At 42.2% G+C, this 18619-nt stretch overlaps 1 protein-coding gene across 9 annotated transcripts in view; it reads left to right on the top strand.

The window, feature by feature from the left end:
- The window catches only part of gramd1a (GRAM domain containing 1A), a 30786-nt gene that overhangs the window by 9197 nt on the left and 2970 nt on the right, over window positions 1–18619 (top strand). For 3 of the 9 annotated variants that reach the window (XM_053887069.1, XM_053887068.1, XM_053887072.1), the window contains 17 exons: window positions 5536–5758; window positions 6339–6359; window positions 6492–6576; window positions 6991–7094; window positions 7285–7380; window positions 7615–7695; window positions 8140–8258; window positions 8869–9157; window positions 9953–10106; window positions 10719–10865; window positions 12354–12475; window positions 12554–12696; window positions 13527–13630; window positions 13805–14035; window positions 14162–14240; window positions 17136–17243; window positions 18496–18616. In XM_053887069.1, coding sequence (XP_053743044.1) covers window positions 5536–5758; window positions 6339–6359; window positions 6492–6576; window positions 6991–7094; window positions 7285–7380; window positions 7615–7695; window positions 8140–8258; window positions 8869–9157; window positions 9953–10106; window positions 10719–10865; window positions 12354–12475; window positions 12554–12696; window positions 13527–13630; window positions 13805–14035; window positions 14162–14240; window positions 17136–17243; window positions 18496–18616 — 2227 coding nt within the window. Of the gene's footprint in view, window positions 1–82; window positions 554–1997; window positions 2012–2050; window positions 2261–3307; window positions 3803–5535; window positions 5759–6338; window positions 6360–6491; window positions 6577–6990; window positions 7095–7284; window positions 7381–7614; window positions 7696–8139; window positions 8259–8868; window positions 9158–9952; window positions 10107–10718; window positions 10866–12353; window positions 12476–12553; window positions 12697–13526; window positions 13631–13804; window positions 14036–14161; window positions 14241–16692; window positions 17113–17135; window positions 17244–18495; window positions 18617–18619 lie in introns of those variants that run through there. The other 6 variants (XM_053887073.1, XM_053887075.1, XM_053887076.1 and 3 more) reach the window with 6 other exon arrangements.

The following is an 18619-nucleotide window of genomic DNA, read 5'->3' as shown; positions in this document are numbered from 1 at the left end:
CAGCCAATGGTTGCTTGCGCTGAGTCTGATGATGTAACGCGGGTCCAATCCGAGGCGGCTCTGGGCACCGCTGCAGTGGGCTACAGAGGACAGGCAGAGGGTGCTTTGTATGAACAGCTGTGCCCTTGTCCTTTTCATTCACTCATGATATTTGTTGACCCAGTTGTATTGTTTTGGTTTTGTGTGACCTGATAGTCATGGCACAAATGAAGGTGTCTTGTTAAGGTGAGTGTTGACTAAGGGCAGGAAAATTTCTTTAATATGTCTTTTTTTGTTTTTGTTTTTTTGAGTAGTTTAATGTCAGCGCTTGTATGTATGTGTATGTGTGTATAAAATACATCACAATGATAATTTATGAAGATGTTGAGGTTGGAACTGCCAGGCAGAAGGTGGAGAGGAAGGCCAAAGAGGAGATTTATGGAGGTGGTGAAGGAGGACATGAGGTTTGTAGGTTTGAGAGAAGAGGAAGCGGAGGACAGGGTGAGATGGAGGAAGATGATCCGCTGTGGCGACTCCTGAAGGGAGAAGCTGGAAGAGAAAGAAGAAGACAATGGTAATTTATCTACACCTTGGTGAACAGGAGACATTCCTTTGCTTGAGTCATGCGGAACACAGAATAGACTCAAGATTATATGTTAATAATTAATGTCAAACCATGAAAGTTAAATTGAACCTGGTACATACCCTTTAGTTGTCATTTTCCTTTTGTTAATGTAAGGTTTTGAGTTGGATCTTTTACCACCGGTACATTCTACCACCAAAATAACTCCTGTCCATTAATAATTTAAATAAATTTGAGCGAAGCTAATGCAGTCAGAGAATCATATTCAGTGGAAGACTAATGTCTGTGTCGTGGGTGGAGGCTTTCAAAGACAACAGTCTTCATTCTTGTAAGCGTGCGTCAACATAATTCACCTTGAAGATAGTTGCCAGTGAAAGAAATAAATCTTGACACAGAAGTCATCTTGTGTTTGGATTTTTCCCTTCTGGCAATATCTCTGTGAAGCGTCCACAGTTAAGTGTCCTTTTGTCTGGCAAACATTCGATAAGCAAAGCATTTTGGTGGTGAGACTGATATTTCTCAGCAGTAGATGTAGTTTCCCTTTTAACTATCACAAGGACCTTCAAAGGTTTGTAGCTGCCCCTAGCATGATCAACCAAAAAAAGAAAATATTGATTTTTGCTGAAATGTCACAATACTTGATTGTGTGATATTGTCTTGATATTTTAAGTCAGCGTTATATTGTTGATCCATTCCTGAGTGAAATTTAACTGAAAGTCTGACTGGATTCACGTCATATCAATAAGCTTGTCTTCATGTTAATAATATTGTACTGTATTATCTAATTCCCCCCTAAAAATGATGACTCTTATTACAATATATTGCTGAACTTATGGTACCACAATATATTGCAACATATCGTATCACTGCTGCTGTATCGGGATACGTATGGTATCGCAAGATACCTGCCAATACACAGCCCTAGTCCGATTGTATATATGTTTTGAACCTTGTGCTCATTTCATACCAAGCCGACCAGAGTTTGCTCAGTATTGAGTGACCTCCATATGTTCCTCAGATCTGTTAGTCCTCAGAGATGGTAAAGCTCAAATTAAAATGCACTGTTGTGCAGCTGTGTGTGTCACTTTTCGTGTAGTTGCTTGTGACCACCAACTATGGTTTCACTCTCAGTCAAAACTGTTTCCTCTTCTTGCTTCTCCATTCTTTGACAAAGTTTTGTCAACTTCTGCGACTAAGATTGATGTCGCATTAGCAAGATTTGGTAACTTTTTTAGCACCACTGGATTTGTAGGAAATTGTAATGTGAGCAATAGTTTTGATTATGTTGTACCTTTTATGTTTATATTTAAGTCTTCATGTTTGATTAGCTTATGAATTATAAATGTGACATAACAAAGGCAGCATCGCTGGAGAAAGGCTTTGAAGGTTGCTGTTATAAACTCTGGAAATAATTCACTGCAATCCAGAAGTCGAACTTGGACACCAGAGGTAATGTATTTCCTAACCTGATGCTAGTGCTGTTTTTGATTTGAGGTTTTGGGTGTTTAGTAATACTAGATGCTTTAAATACATACTGCTAGTATGTGTAGTAGAGCAGCTATTTTTATTGGTGTTTTGGAGTATAGCTTAATATGCATTAGTGAAGTGTTCCCATGTGACTCTCAGGTCCCTCTTCTTTCACTTGCTATGTTGAAACATGAGGTCACCGGCACGCAAGAGAGAGAGGACATCAAGTAGGTATGAGGGCTGACTCTGTCCCCGCACACTTTCACGCTTCTTTCTGTCTCATTTCCCTCACACTGTCGCACTGTCTACTCGACAGAAGTCCATCATTACCATGGCCCTTTGCCAACCCCAGAAAAGCAGATTACAGAGAGGGAGAAGGGGTAGTGGAGATGTAGTCCCGTTTAAACCAAGCTTGGATTATGATGTAGAATTTAATCCACTGGGATGGACAGAGAGACAGTGTGTTAAAGGATTGAGTGAGTGCTTGGCCTTGGTGGTGATATCGGCTGTATTTATAGTGAAACTATATGGTTTTATTTTTGGGAACAACTTGGAGTATCCAGATTTGTCACTACCAATACAGCTATAATATGGCAATGTGGTCTGCTGTTTATGAATCTTGTGTTTGGCTAATTTAATTCCGATGACTACTGCTCCGTGCGGCCTCTATGCTGCTATTCTAGGAAGACTAGCTGAGGAGATAATGATGGCCTGCTGATCTCTGGAGATACATCTAGTCGTATTGTTGGTTTCATGTGTCGCCCCGTTGCCTTTGGTGTGGTTGCAGCTTTCTACTGCCACTTGGCATATTTTGCAACCTGGGATAAGATGTCGTGTTGGTTTAGGGAACCTTGAAAAGTCCCATTTATGCAATTTAGAGTCGACCTCATCTGAAATTGCATATGTTTTGGCCGCAGAAGAAAAGGTTTTTAAGAGTTAGATGTGTCTGTTGACTAAACTAGCACTCGCTGATGTACATTTTGCAGATTAAATGTGCTTCTTTTTTTGTTTACAAAACAACAGGTGTATGAGAACCTTTAATGGCAATAATAAATAGATGCCTCCCTTTATATCTGGCTCCTCCAGTTTTAAGCCATATAATACATGCAAAAAGTATTTTAGCTGATTATTTTTAGCTACTTAACGCAACCCGGTTACATATAGAAAGTCCATATATAAACATTTTATGAGTCATTTTTTGACTTTCTGTGGCCTTTCTTTATCATAGACTACTGAGAGTCGCAGAACAAATCTGATCAAGTTATCTCATGTAATATGAATACGTGGTTCTTCGTTGCCAAGATAACCTGATTAGAAAGCGTCATTGCTGCGTGAGATCGTGGCCAGGCTGGACGCCCCCTCCCCTCCTCGGTGGGAACAAACGGTCCGGCCTCCCTCTCTCATGAAGCCGCCTCCTCCCTGCTCCTCCTCCCTCCGCTGCTCTCCTTGCAAAGGGGATTACTGATGGACGCCAGCCCCGCTAGCGTGTCTTGTAAACGGCACCGGGAGCTGCAGTCCGTCCGGTACCTGGCCGCGCGGTGCGGCCACGTCATTCACGATGGGAAACTAACGTCCGTTCCGCGGGACGGTGGACAGTTCGGACCCGGCGGCGAAGCTCGACTCACAGCGGACAAACGCCCCTGGACCGTCTGGCTCGCTTTAGCCCGACACACAACGGGGGCACCGGTGCCATATTGACACCACATCGAGCAACAGCGTGTTGTTGTTGTTGTTGCTTTTCGCTGGATCGCAGACGCCTCATGATATGTTCGAGTAAGTTGATTCTGTCAAGGTTTAAGCGTTGATGTGTAGCTGCCGCTGGCGTCTCATGTTGTCACAATATTGAGGATGAGGAGGAACAGGACGATAGGGGAAGGGCACAGGTGCAGTTGGTCAGGATTCTTGTGCACTGAAAGGACGTTCCGCTCTCAGCGCTGTCAGTGATTCCCTCAGCATGTTTAATAACAAGACCCCCTCCATCCAGCTGCACCGTGGGCCTCTGCCCAGCCCACCCAGCACCTTGACTCCAGTTATTGAAGAATAGGCTGTTTCTAGGTCTGCTTACTAATCCTCTGCTGATGTTCTGGGTCAGCTTGCTCAGCATGTCAGGAGACAACATTAAAATCTACAGCAGGGTTTGTGTCCAGGTTGTCTCTCAATGCTGCAGGATTGTGTGTTAGGAGTCACGCCGCTGCTGGATTTAGCTGAAGCTTTGTAAACACATGACATCACAGATTGTCATCGCTGCATGTTCTGGTCCTTCCAGAGTGACCACACAATCTATTTACATGCGTTGCTGCTTTTCTATATGGAGAAGGATGTCACCATGCATCACAGAAAGATGCTGCTTCTGCTGCCGTTTCAGACTGATCCCTGTGAGGGAGGTCATTGCCAGCTGTCCTTTGTGACCTATGTGTGCAACATTTTCCTTTTATTATTATTGCAGTTATGCTTTCAGTTGTGGCCTTTCATCTTTCTTTTTTAGTCGTCTCTATTTATTTATTTTAATTTCTATTTGTTCTGATGAAGTTGGTTTACATTTATTTAAAAAAAACAGGCCCCTCAGGAAGATTTTGCTGATGTGACCTTTGAAGTCTGAAAGTAAACTCTCTGGGCTGAAAGTAAAAGATCATCTATTCAAGCATAGAAAATTGTCTTCATTTGACAAGTGCGTGCTGTATAACCTGAAGGTAGTGGCCTGAGAGAACTCTGCAATCCCTCAGAGACTGGGATGCATCCAAGCGTAGAGGGGGTCAAGCTGACTTCCTGTTCAGTGATGGACTTGTTGGCTGCTTCTGATCTTCACACCAAACAGGCCACTTTCATAGCAAGTCGACAACCAGAAGTGAAGTGATGGTCTTTCACTGTTGTTCTTGTTGTGTCTGTAAGTTTGAGGTTGTAGTTGAACTGATGGACCTTTCAATTATATCTTAGAAAACAAAGTTCATTCAGCAATAATGCCGATCCAAAGGTCTTAAATATGACATACTGGACTCATACATTATCAGGTTAGGATTATTGATTATAATAAACCCGATTAGCAATCCTCTTAGGTCCAATGGTTAATGTTGTCGAGGGAAGTCGGGACGTGTTTAATCATGCGACAGCATGGTAGCAAATCCAGGCAATGAAGACCTTCTATTGTGGATTTGTTTTTGGAAAACGTTATACGGAGTTCAAACATTATTGTTAACCTTTTGAGTGATCTGAGTTCTTAAGGTTAATTAAGTCCGCCTTTTGGATATAAATTTCTTCTTGAGCTCCAGCATTTAAATTTAATCTTATGTGAGCAAGGTTTTATGAGAATTGTGCGGATGTCTTATAACTTGGATTGAGTTCAGCTGGTGGCACCACCAGTGGATATTATCATGAGATGACACGCTACAGCCTAACAGAAAAGACTTGTGCTCAAGTCAAAGCCGTGTATTGAATAAATGAACATGCAAAACGATTAGCAACCCTCCTGACCTCACCTGACTGAAACCTTGTGTCTTTTCTGTTTCCAGCACAGCCAGTAATTCCCCGCGCAGCACTCCAGGCAGCTCTCCCTCCCTGCGGCGCAGGGTTCTTGGGAGCAGCAGGGCCAGCGAGAGTGAGGGAGGGGGAGAGAAGAGTAGCGGTGGTGGAGGAGGAGGAGGGTCAGATAGCCCCCTGCCCTCCATACCATCTGCCTCCTCACTCACGGCCGCGTACCCGATTGCTTCTCGTCACTTCAGCCGTAATGCCAAGGTAACCACAACTTCTTATCAATCTGCTGATAATGCCAGTGAAATGACATGAGTTGTAAATGTTTTGTCCTGTTGAAGGCTAAACTTCCAAAACAACTTATCAAAAAAAGTTACCACAAACAACCTTCATTTCAGAAATGCAATATTAATACTTAAAGAATGTTGCTTTCATTTTTTTTCAATGTATTTTTTGTTGCAGCAGGTATTATACTGCTGCTGTTTGGATCGTTCAACATAGTGAACATTATTTGCAAATAAGCAACATTAGATATCAGAGTAGTTTCGATTTGAAAGTGTGAATTACTGCTAATTTCTACAGCTTGCTTTGTCAGACTGGCTTCTTGTGAAAGTCCAAAGAACACACAACACCACTAACACTTACACCATTCTTTCTGTCAATCATCCTGCAAGTTTTCCTTTTCTTCTATCAGTTATTGAATTCTTTCTTTTCACTCTCTGTCAACAAACAGCAGTAATCCAAGTTGTTTTCTGGATTGAAGCCTTGTCAACAAGGATATTAAAAAGCATTTTCATGTCAAAAGATCACTCATTAATTTGCTGATCTTTCTTCTGTGTTGCAGAAAATGCAGAGCTGGTACAATGTAAGTAAACACTCATGATTCCCTCATTAGACGTCTGGGTTTCACTCATGCTGATGCAGTTTTTTTAAGGCGCATAGTCAGTGATGAATGTATGGTTGTAACTAGCACGTCTCTATTCACTTGCCTCCTCAGGTTCTTAGTCCAACGTATAAACAGCGCAACGAGGACTTTCGTAAAATCTTCAAGAAACTTCCAGACTCGGAGAGGCTTATTGTGGGTACGTGACCCGTAGCTCAGACAAGTAGTCCTCGATTCTTGTGTTGTGCATATGCTTTTTTCGCAAATCACCCTCTTGTAGTTGCGCATAATATGCACCAAACATTCTTTGAGATAAATCAAATGTGAACTCACTAGTGGGGTTCACATTAGTGGACATATTTCGCCTGAAGTTGCAGTTTAGATTCCAACAGTGCACTTTCCGTCAATTAATCGTTAACTAAAAGTTTACATTGCTACTTATTAACTTGTCCAGTGTTAAAACTTGTGTGGCACCTTGGAACCAGGAGGATTTCAGTACAAGCATTTGAAGAATAGTCCTCCAATATACACCTCTGTAGTCCATGTTTAATTTGTGTTTCACCGGATTCTTCCTGAGGTTCTGTCAGCTGACCTCCTCTGTGTCTCTCCTCAGACTACTCTTGTGCCCTTCAGAAGGATATTCTGCTCCAGGGTCGGCTTTATCTGTCAGAGAACTGGCTCTGTTTCTACAGTAACATCTTCCGCTGGGAAACCACTGTAAGCAGCAAACACTCTGTGTACACACACACGTAAATCCAGTCATGCTCATTTGATAACCTGGTTCATGTCGCACATCCAGTCTGATCTGAGGTCATTTCCATCCCTTCTATCTCAATGTTAATTCACCGGAACCTTGAAAGGATATTGCCGAATTCATCCCAGCGTGACTTGCTCTCTCTCCTGACAGATCACTATCCTGCTGAAAGACGTGACCTCCATGACCAAGGAGAAGACGGCAAAGCTCATTCCAAATGCAATCCAGATCAGTACAGACAATGAGAAGGTGAGGCCCGTAATGTAGCAGGAGGCCGACATCCAATTCTGCCTCACTTTTTACGATTATTCCAAATATATTTGTTATTTTTTCGCCTCTGAATCAATAGATTTTGTCCAGCTTTAGTGCTTAAGTAAACCTCAACGACTAAAGCTGCTGACCACAATATGTTTCTGCTTTTCATGTTATCTCTTTCTTCCTTCCTGCCCCTTCACCATGTACCGCTCATTTTCACTTTCTCAGCATTTCTTCACCTCTTTTGGAGCAAGGGACCGCAGCTTCATGATGATTTTCCGCCTGTGGCAGAATGCGCTGATGGACAAGGTACCTCCTCCTCCCAGTCTCCCAATAGACTCTAGCTGTTTTGTTCAGTCTTCTCAATAAGTAACAGTTAGGATGTGACTTTTTGGCACACAACACTGACAGCATGCAACAATGTTTAGATTCTGAATAAATATTAGGGCTAGGACGATATGCTTTTGTCTTGGTTTATGTCAGGATTGAACTATTTTCTTTATTTATTGTTCAAGCATGATGTGATTCTGTTTTCTCCTCTCCCACCCTTAATAAATATTAATGAATCTGAGCCAGTAGAAAAATCACAGTACCAATGTGAACAACATTCTAAAAAGTACACTATAAATAATGCATTATTATTAATATTATATATTGTTGTTATATGCGGAATTAACTCTACCTTACAGCATGTGTACTTTGTGGGGAAAAAAAACCATATTGATTCACCTGTATTTGTGTTTCCACCCTCAGTCCCTCTCACCTAAGGAGCTGTGGCACATTGTGCACCAGTGTTATGGCACGGAGCTGGGCCTCACCAGTGAAGATGACGACTACGTCTCCCCCACTGCCGAACATATGAACGGCCTGTTGTGAGTATACAACCTTGAGAATAAGTCCTTTTAGTAATAGCCATCAGTCTCATAGCTGAAATTAGATCTGATGTCTTGTTTTGAAAAATTAAAAGAAGTGGTTGTTTATTCTGTAGCAGTGCAGATTGTAGATTATTTTTGTTTCGATGAGACAGAGGTTCTATGTGTGCAGCCATCAATATCTGCTTAAATAAAGCAGAACCAACACTGAGTTATCAGCAGACTAATTGACAAGTCAGTTGCATTAGCAGCCCGTCTACGACTTTCCCTTGTGTTGGCTGTTGAGTAATAAACTGCATTCTTAAATATTTTTTTGGCTTGTTTATCAGTGCGATGGAGTTAAAGAAGCAAAGTTCATTTATGTTATCAAAACGGCGAGTTGGCTGGATGTTTAGGAAATTTACTGGAGTCTGTGTTGGCTTTGCATCGCTCAATACAGTCTGATGCAACGCTCATCAAAAATAGAATAGCCAGGTATTTTTAGCAAAGCGGAGCGGGAACCCATTTACCTGTTTGGAAATATCAAAATTAGTTTGGAGATTCTATAATAGTTCAGGTCAGTCTTTGTCTTTGGAATCTGTAACCAGATTATTTTGATTTTCCGCCGCAGGCCAGGTGAGGAGTCTGTATCTGTCACAGATCTGCTGGACCTCAGTTCTGTGTCGGTACCCTCCACTGGTAGCTCTTCACCAGCTCTGGTTCAGAGCACTCAGACCACCAGCATAGGAGGCTCGTCTCCCCCGTACTCCTCCTCCTGTCTGCCTATAGAGATGCCCTCGTCATCCAGTCGCAGGCTCAGCTCCGAGCTCCTTGATCCAAGCCCGCCCAACTTCCACAGCTCACTTCAGTCCGCCACCTCCACCAACACGTCTGCTCCGGCTTCTGCATCTGCTTCTTTCGTAAGTGGTGCCTCAAATACAACCTACTTCCACGACTATATTCTAGCTCTCATTTTGGATTTTTTTTTCTGTCTTCACCTTATTCTTAAAGAGCTGTTTTTAAGGTCACTTATGCAGTGTTTGATCCAAAAAATGTTACTGTTGTCAAATGAGTTACTCAGCTTGAAGTAGTATTCACTGTTTGATCAAAACTTCCTAAACAGCCTTCCTACACTTTTTATTCTCATCTCAGCTGCGTATACTGTTATGACCACAAAATAACCCAAAACATTGTTTAATAAATACTAAAATACAGTCCTTATTTTACCCTATTTTTTTGTCAAGCATATTCTTTTCTTAAACATTTTTCCAGTTAGCGTTCCTATTCTATTTGTGCTTGAGCTGCAGAAATGCTGGCTAAACTGATATTACAGCCTTCAACATGGCATGCCAATGTTAAATAGGAGGTGCTTCATTTAACATAAATAGATTTCTGGAAAATAAAAAATAAACATGCTGCTGCTTTCCAGCGTGCCCTGTCTCCCGCCTGTGTCTCCTAAAGAACAGCTGCTGTGGTTTTTCCACCTCAGTCCTCATCTTGATCCCTGCAGATCAAGCCTGAGCCATGCATAAATGCAGAGCAGTGTAGACTCTGAGTCAGTTTCACATTCACTGCAGGGCTTCACTGGTATGTCTGCTCAGTGCTCGGACACGAGGTCAGCCCAGCTGAGGCCTCCTTCCTCTTCTAAGTCATATGACGATGAGGTGATCTCCGTCAACCCTCTGAGCGTTTCTCTCCGCTTTCACTGCTCTCAGAATCTGGACGAGGGGGGAGACAGCCTCTCTGAGACGGCCAATCACATGTCGCCCCCGCCGGCCACCAGCCTGGGAAACCTCTCATCACTGGACATCACTAATGACGAGGAACTTCCCACTGACCCCAGCAACTCATCTGACACGCAAGAAGAAAGTGAGTCCTCATTTTTTTTAGGGATTGATATTTGGGTGGGTGTGAAGTCTGTTTTGAATTTGGTGTCTGTTTTTATCTCCCAACCGGTTTCTCCCTAGACAGTTTAGGTATTTCTTATTTATTTATTTTTGGGTTGTCAATCAGAATACTGTGAAAGAAATAAAGTACATAAATAAAATTAAACTAAACTAAAATATCCACAGGTATTTAAAAAAGTTTTAATTATAATGATGCCAGCAAGATTTGACATGCACATTACTGTGTCTCCCCGAATATATATGAGGTCTAGAGAGTTTCAGAAAGCAGAACAAGGATGTTGCTCTGAAAACACAGATTGAAGAGCGCTTCTCCACACTGTAATGCCCAATATAACCCTGAATCTTGTGATGCATGGACATTTGTCATTAATGATTCAAGAAGAGACTAAATTAAACCAGTGCCTGGTGTCACTACTCTTCAAATAGTAACAGTAAAAATCCAATAGAATTACATTTACGGTCTAAATCGGCTGACTCATCCTTGACTCTTTTTTTTAAAGAAGTGTTGTTCATTGTGAAACTGGATAAGGAAGCGATTTCTTCAGTCTCATTCTGTTGCCTCCTTGATCTCCAGGTGAAGTTGAGGCCTTTTGCGCCGACCTGAGTGGGCGGCTGAACATCAACACGGTGGTCCGCATGAGTGTGGACAAGCTGCACGACCTGCTGTTCTCTGCCGACACGCACTTCATCCAGCACCTCTTCTCCCAGAGACACTTCACTGGTGTGTATAGCAATCTGAGCGCCTCATAAAAAGCTGTTTAATATTATGCGTTCAAGCTCAACTGCAGCTCTTGGTGTTGCTCCCATCGCTGTTTAATCATGCTCATTTGCTCACATTGTCTTGGGATGTTTGGCTAATGACTAACCCCTCTGTCAGAGTTGTTTAACTTCCTGTTCGTCATCACAGCTGAAATAAAATGCAAACACGACTTCCTGCGACGATCAAAACCACAAATCATCTGCTGCAGCGTTCACTCATTGATTTGTGATATCAGACAAGTACAGTAATGTTGGGGAAAAGGGGTTAGAATTTAAAATGTTAAGAACTAAGGGATTGCAATGTTAGTTACAACTGAACAAATATACATTTGTATACTGCTTAAAGATGCCACAGAAGATGGGTCCGAACTGTGAACACATTCCTGAGAACTGTGTCCCACATTTTCCTGCTTTAGGATCATGGTGTGTGTATACTGTACATTGTTACTTGTATAAAGGAATTGTATTGATTCTTCCAAGATCTTGGCTGGAAAGGAGCAGAGTTTGCCTGTTCTGGCTGTCTTTAATGGTGATTTGTTGACACATTATTGTTTATTTTATTGACTCAATTATGTCAATATCATTGATTATTGTTTTTGAAAAGAGACAGGACATTTTTTTATAGGAAAGGATGAAAATAATTCACAAAGGAAAGGTCAGGAAATGGTTTTCCTGTGGTGTCATCTCAAAACTAGGTGTCAAGCTCCTGCTTCTTCCTGTAGATGGAAACTGGTGAAGTTGGTCACCTTCTTTTTTTTTTTTTTTGGAGACTTTCCAGACTGACATTTTCTTAGTCGACAAAAAGCGTTCTTTAAGGATAAAAGTAATTTTTTTGTTGCTCAAATATTATAAAATTAAGAGAAAATATTAAGAAGTGTATTTCCGCCATGCCATAATTTAAGGTTTCAATGTGAATATTTCGACTATTGTTGAACAAATCAAATAGTGTTGGATAAATTGGTTTCTTTGGTAGCTTTCCTCTGAGCTCAGAATACACTGCATTAAACTAGATGCCTTTTTCTCATTCTACTACCCAGTGAACATACACTTGTTTGCATGTGGATCCATTGCTAGTTTTAGTACAATTCATTCATTCATCCACTCGACTTCCCTCCAGCTTTCAGTCTGACTTTTATGATTGTCTTTACCAGTAATGTCGCATGTATTTTAAGCACACTGCAACTGCGTATTCAGCTTGGCCAAAGGCTTTCCCTGTCTGGCCCGGGATGCTTGGGAACAGAGTGTCCCTCTAATTGAGGCCTTTCTTTTTCATGAAGTAGTGTGGAATGACCCCATTTTCTCTCTCCTCCCTCTCTTCTTGCTGGATCTTATGCTCCCTCTCTCTGCTCATAGATCGTCACCGACGTGTTCTCCCTGCTTTGTTTTTTTAAAGGAGGTCTCGGAATTGTTCCTAGTGTTTTTTGAGTGACGTTTTTTTTTTTTTGTTTAGATCTGTCGGTGGGTGAGTGGCTGCAGGACAACAGCAGCGGGAATACCAGCCGGGTGCTCAGCTACACCATCGCACTCAACAACCCCCTCGGCCCCAAAACTGCCCCTGTGGTGGAGACGCAGGTCAGTGTTTTCACATATCGAAGCTGAAAGTAAAGTGGACCACTGTTCATGCTTTTATTTTACACTTCCTGCTACCAGACATTGCATAAAAGCAGCGCCCAAGGCGAATGCTTCGTGGTGGACTCAGAGGTCATCACCTCGGGCATTCCTTACCAGGACTACTTCTACACTGTCCACAGATACTGCCTCACCTCCATCAACAAGCACAAGAGCCGGCTCAGGTGAGCATCACTCCTGTTGGTTTAGAGCAAATACGTGTTCACAGAATAAACAAATGTTTCAGAATTTGTTCAACACTTATATATATATATATATATATATATATATATATATATATATATATATATATATATATATATATATATATATATCAATATATATATATATATATATCAATATATTCACACTGAATCGGTATCACAAGTCTGATAATGGCTCACGCTCTTTTCATGCTGTGCTAGCAGGAGGTTGTCTCATGTTATTGAAAACTTGTTCATGGCAAAATATTGTTTCATGCCAGTGGAAGTAATTCATTTGCTGTGTGACTTCAAAAAGCTGTTCTACTGGTCCTCAATCTCATGGCTAGTCATTGAATTGCCGCGACTTGTGGCGGATATAAATATATAAAAAGGATGCCTTTGTGGGCCGGGATACTTTGGACGTTCCTTTCCTGAGGATGACCTTTTCTCTGCATGATAAGATCATTCTCCTCGCGACAACAATTCTCTCTCAGTACTACTCTCCTCCACAACAGCCGACACTATTATTTACCAGTATTGCGTAACACTTACGTGGAGGCTGCTGTTGTCTCAGAGGGAAACCACCTGACATGCAATACTCATATTTACCCTCAAGCTCTTTCCAATGTTTGGCTTTTCATTGAGCTAGTTGGAGAAAACACATGAATGAATTCTGTGATGATTTGGGTGAAATTTAATATTGCATAGACTTAAATATTATTCTCAGTGTGACACTTGTAATGCTTTGTGGTTTGTTTTTTTTTTCATTTAATGTTTGACATTGCCACCACCTTGTTTACGTCTCCCAACAGAGTGTCCTCAGACATCTGCTACAGGAAGCAGCCGTGGAGTTTGGTGAAAGCCCTGATTGAAAAGAACACCTGGAGTGGCATTGAGGAGTACTACAGACACATGGGTGAGTCACATGACCAGCTGCTTCCAACAGCAGGTCCAACTTGTTTCCCTTTACACGACACGAGTATTAATGGAACTGCCTGATGTGTGTGCTCAATGTTGAATGTAGATTCAATAGTTATTAGGAGCTTTTTTTTTTTACTAATACCATGTCTTATTTTTCCACTGCATGCAGAGAGTGAGGTCTGCAAGCTGGAGACGCTGCTGCAGTCCGAGGTTTCCGTGGTAACCTCGGGTGACGCTGTGGGCGCCAGCGCTGCCAAAACCCCACCTTCTCTTCGCCGACGAAAACGCACATGCTCTCGGCGGCAGGGCGAGCGCGAGAGGGAGCGGGATGTTGGCGGGCTCGGCGCCGGAGACCGGGGGGACCGAGGAGTTGGGGAGGACAGGGACAGAAGAGAAGCCAGTGAGTTGAACTGGCGCTCTGTTGCACAGCAATTTTGAACGAACCGATATCTGTCAGCCATGCTGGAGTTGTCTTCTCTCACCCACATGGGCCTTCATTCTTTTCTCTTTTTTTCTTTTTTTTCAGGTGCAATGAAGCTTGGAGAGGCTTCCCGCAGCGCAGGGCAGAGCAGTATCTCCACCATCCTACTCATCGTCAGCTTCATGTAAGTTATGGAAGCAACAGCCATGGTTATCTTTGCGAGCCAAACCTCCCCTAGATTCCCCTCACCTGGGCCACATTAGATGCTGAGCGGTTATGAAAATAGGTTTTGATACCCAACTGGTGTTTGTTTGCTGGTCATAATGATCATGAATCATAACGTTTTTAAGTCAGAAGGAGTTGCTACATGTCATGTTTGTTAGCAGTGCCTAGTCTTGTCTGCTGCATTGTTATATTTTACTTATTTAGTCATACTATTAAGCTCAATATCGCCGTCGGCTTTCTTAGCATTTCAGCCCTGTCTTTTCATGAGACCCACCGTCAAGGCTACATTTTGTCCTCTGATAGATGATTAACCTCCACAGCTGCGTCTAGGGCTGAGCGAAGCTGTCAGGATCAGCAAACACAAAGGTCGTGGGTCAGAGCCATTTGATGTAAAGTATTGACCAAAGTGATGAAAGTCAAATATCTTTATCAGTTTTCCGACACTGGCGTCAGATAACCGTCTTGTTTGGTGACGAGATGCCTCAGCTAGGGAACAGTGGAAGAAATATATGTGGAAGATCATGTGACTAGGTTCTCTGTGATGGAAAACTACTCACACTGACAGACAGTCTAGTGCAGAGAGGGGGCGGTTATATTTGTTTCCTGGGACTAACATGAGGAGTTGTTAAGCCGAAAGATAGATGGGCAGAAGTGAAGAAATCTGAATGAAACTCATATTTTGTGGCTTAAATATCATAAAATAACTGCAAGTGTAATTCCACCGAGACATTATAAGCTAAATATATTTAAAGTCTCTTAGCATAAATCATACATAAATGAAGGTTTGTTTGTGGTCAATATCTTGGCTACTGAAGTGGAAAAACAAAACACACACACGTATATATATAATATATATAATAATAATATTAAAAGGCGCTTTATTTAACAGTATTTTCTTCACTATATTTTAGATATTTCGAGGGAGGAGGGCGCTGTTAAAATGAGCATTGCTTGTTCAAAGCTCATAATTCAGAAAAGAGAAGGAAAATGCATTTCAAAAATTATATTTAAAAGTCCAATCCTAATTTTTGTCAGGGCAGCATGTGGCTATACTGTGGCCTCCCATGTTGACATAGGTTTTTACAGTCGCTTCATCTATTTCACTGCCTCTTCTCCAGAAGTGGGCAATTGAATTTCGCTTGGGGCCACACAATACATTGTGACTGTTGTGAGGGCCCACAGAGAAATCCTAAATTTAATTTACATTTTGTTAAAATAATTTAATTAAATGACGATTCCATGGCAGAAAGTATTATTGCACTATAACATGTGAAGGGCCATCAACCATGAGACGGATGAGAGAAGATGTGACATGAAAATATGAATGAAAATAAAATGAAAATATAGAGAGTATAAAAAAGATGAAATGCAAACAGATTTCAATAAGTTTGATCACGTTGGTTTATGATTATATATGATTTTATATGTCATACTATGTCATTATTATTATTGTCGATTTAGCCACGAAATACTAGCACAGAGGAAAATAGAATTATTTATTGCAAGGGCAATACATTTTCACAAAGTAAATGAAAGCCATTATTTGTTGGAGCTCATGCATGATATGGTGGAGTAAATAAAGCTAAAGCTCTAAAGCCTCTTAAAAAGCTGAAGTAGTCCAAGGGTTCTTAACCTTTTTTTATCTCGGGGCCCACCTTTTCCTGAACAAATGGGTCCATTCACGGAATAGAACTGATTCTTTACTGTGATTACTGATTTCAGAATTACTGATTTCATTTCTTCAATAACCAGGCATGTGAAATGACACGAAACCATGTGATCAGTGCAAAGATGTTTGTCATTGAAAAGTCCAACCAGCAGCAGAAGCAGGTGCCAGTCATGTTCATGAAATTTACTAAAGATGAATGAATAAAGAGTAAAACATGAATAAAATTCAAAATAAAATGAATATAATTAAACACTGTCTAAATATCATTTTTTTCATAAATAAACAAAGTAAAGAGTCAATTAAAGTATCGCTATAAAATAAAAATGTTCTAGTTCATTATAAAAATCAGTTTTTACTGTTGGGGCCGCCACTTCTTCATAGTAGGTAACTATCACGAAGCTGACACGGCAATTCAGTGACTCACTACTGCCATCATATTGTATTGAAGTGTATTGAAACTGTAACTGAGCATCTCAGGCCCAGAGGTGTAAAACAAAGCGGCCCAACCATCACATACGTAGTCGATAGTCAGTGTGCTAGTTATATTTTCTTAGGCTCACATCAAGTGTTTTGAGCTGTTTAAGTGTATTATGGGACATGACACCCCTTCCACCCCCCAACTATCACCAAGTATATGTGTATTATAACCTGTTGTGTTCTGCATTCGTGACTGCTGAAGTGACATCACAGCCTCATGCTGCCTTTCTTGCTATCTCTCTCTGTTTCCCACCTTTCTGCGTAGGATCTGTATCAGGTACTGTATGAGAGGAGTTCACCCTTCCTAGCTGCTGTAGTGGAACTGTTGGAAGGAAAAATCCACCAGCTCGTGAAGAGTTTGGCTCATTCCACTAGTCTCAGCGAGAGTTGTTCATCTGTTGCCACTGTACATTCACACTGCCTACTCCCTGTTTTACACTTCTGTGGTTCACAAGGCATGCTGCTGAACGCCCCCTCGCCCCACCTCCCCTGCCCACCCCCCCTCACTAGTAACTGGCAATGTGCATCAGCAACATTTAGTCACTGGTGGATTTCTCCTTCAGCATCTCAGTCAAGTGAAAGTGACGGCCCCAAATGCTTGTGTTGCTTCCTTCTTTTCACTTTCTTTGCTGATGTTGCTTTCGCTGTCCTCACACAGTCGCCTGTCGTTGTGTTCAGTTGACAAACCTACAGTTTCTCTTCCATCAGCCTGGTGGTTCTGGTGGCTCTCAACATGCTGCTGTTCTACAAGCTGTACGCTCTGGAAAGAGCCGCTCACACACTGGAGACGTGGCACTCGTATTCCGTGACTGACAGGTAAACGAAGCTGTGTGACACTTTTAAGACAACCTGCTGATAAAAGCGTAAAGCTTTTTTTCTGTCGTAATTTGTTTGTTTAGGTGAAAGTGTTGTATCAGAACTTTCCCTCTGGTTCTTTTTCAATGTTTCCCATTAAGAGGATTATGGGAAGTGCTTATTTTACTGTTCACACAGACAGGCGTGTGATCATTATCTTGACAAAAACAATGACGTTCGCACTTGCTGAAGAATTTCAAACCACTGTTTCATAGCCTTGTGAATTCAAGGTCTACATTCCTCAGCCAGAAATATAGTCAATACGGAAGTGACGGACTTGGAGAGAGAACTAAGCAGCACTTTTGTTATTCAATGTGGGGGGTTCACTTTGTGACTCTCACTCGGATGTGGGCCGTCGCGCAACCACTAGGTGGTGCCAGTGTACTCGGCGTGACGGTGCAAGAATCCAAGTCAAAGTAAACTTTTATACTTTTATAATCCTCAAAATCCTTGGCTCAAGTCTAATGTGTCACATAGTTGACGTTGCACAAGTTACAGGATGCAGAGATAAAGAAGGTGTGGGATTTTAAGTATTTACCGTCCAGGGCGATGCAGAGTGTGAGAAAGAGGTGAAGAAGCGGGTGCAGGCAGGATGGAATCATTGGAGAAAAGTGTCAGTGTCAGTGATGTGTGGCAAAAGGGTGTCGGCAGGGATGAAAGGGAAAGTGCCCAAAAGGGTGGTGAGGCCAGCAATGTTGTATGGTTTGGAAACAGAGGCACTGAGGAAAAGACAGGAGGCAGAGCTGGAGGTAGCAGAGATGAAGATGCTGAGGTTCTCACTGGGAGTGAGCAGGATGGATAGGATCAGGAAGCAGTAGATCCGAGGGTGTTTAGGAGACAAAGTCAGGGAGGCTAGATGGAGATGGTTTGGACATGTACAGAGGAGAGAGAGAGACAGTACAGATAGGAAGATGTTGAGGTTGGAACTCCCAGGCAGAAGGTGGAGTGGAAGGCCAAAGAGGAGATTTGAGGAGGTGGTGAAGGAGGACATGAGGTTTGTAGGTTTGAGAGAAGAGGAGGCAGAGGACAGGGTGAGATGGAGGAAGATGATCCACTGTGGCGACTCCTGAAGCGAGAAGCCAAAAGAGAACGAAGAAGTTCCTCCACTAGATGCCAGAATCTACAGCTCCAGACCCGGTCCCGTGGTCAAAATGTAGCTCCTGATATGTGGTCAAGAAGGTTGTCTAACCTCTCTACAACCCCCCCTCCTCAGTCCTCTTCCTCAGACGGCTGGAGAATGGGCTCAGGTTCTGCAGTTGCAGAGGCAGTTTCATCAGGCGCAGCTTAGCAAGTGGCAACAGATCCTGCAGTCCTCCGTCACTCTTCTGGACCAGGTT

The sequence above is a fragment of the Synchiropus splendidus genome, chromosome 15, assembly GCF_027744825.2.
Source record: "Synchiropus splendidus isolate RoL2022-P1 chromosome 15, RoL_Sspl_1.0, whole genome shotgun sequence".
NCBI classification, from domain to species: domain Eukaryota; kingdom Metazoa; phylum Chordata; class Actinopteri; order Syngnathiformes; family Callionymidae; genus Synchiropus; species Synchiropus splendidus.
Note: the sequence above shows the minus strand (reverse complement) of the source record. Positions and strands in the feature narration are given on the sequence as shown.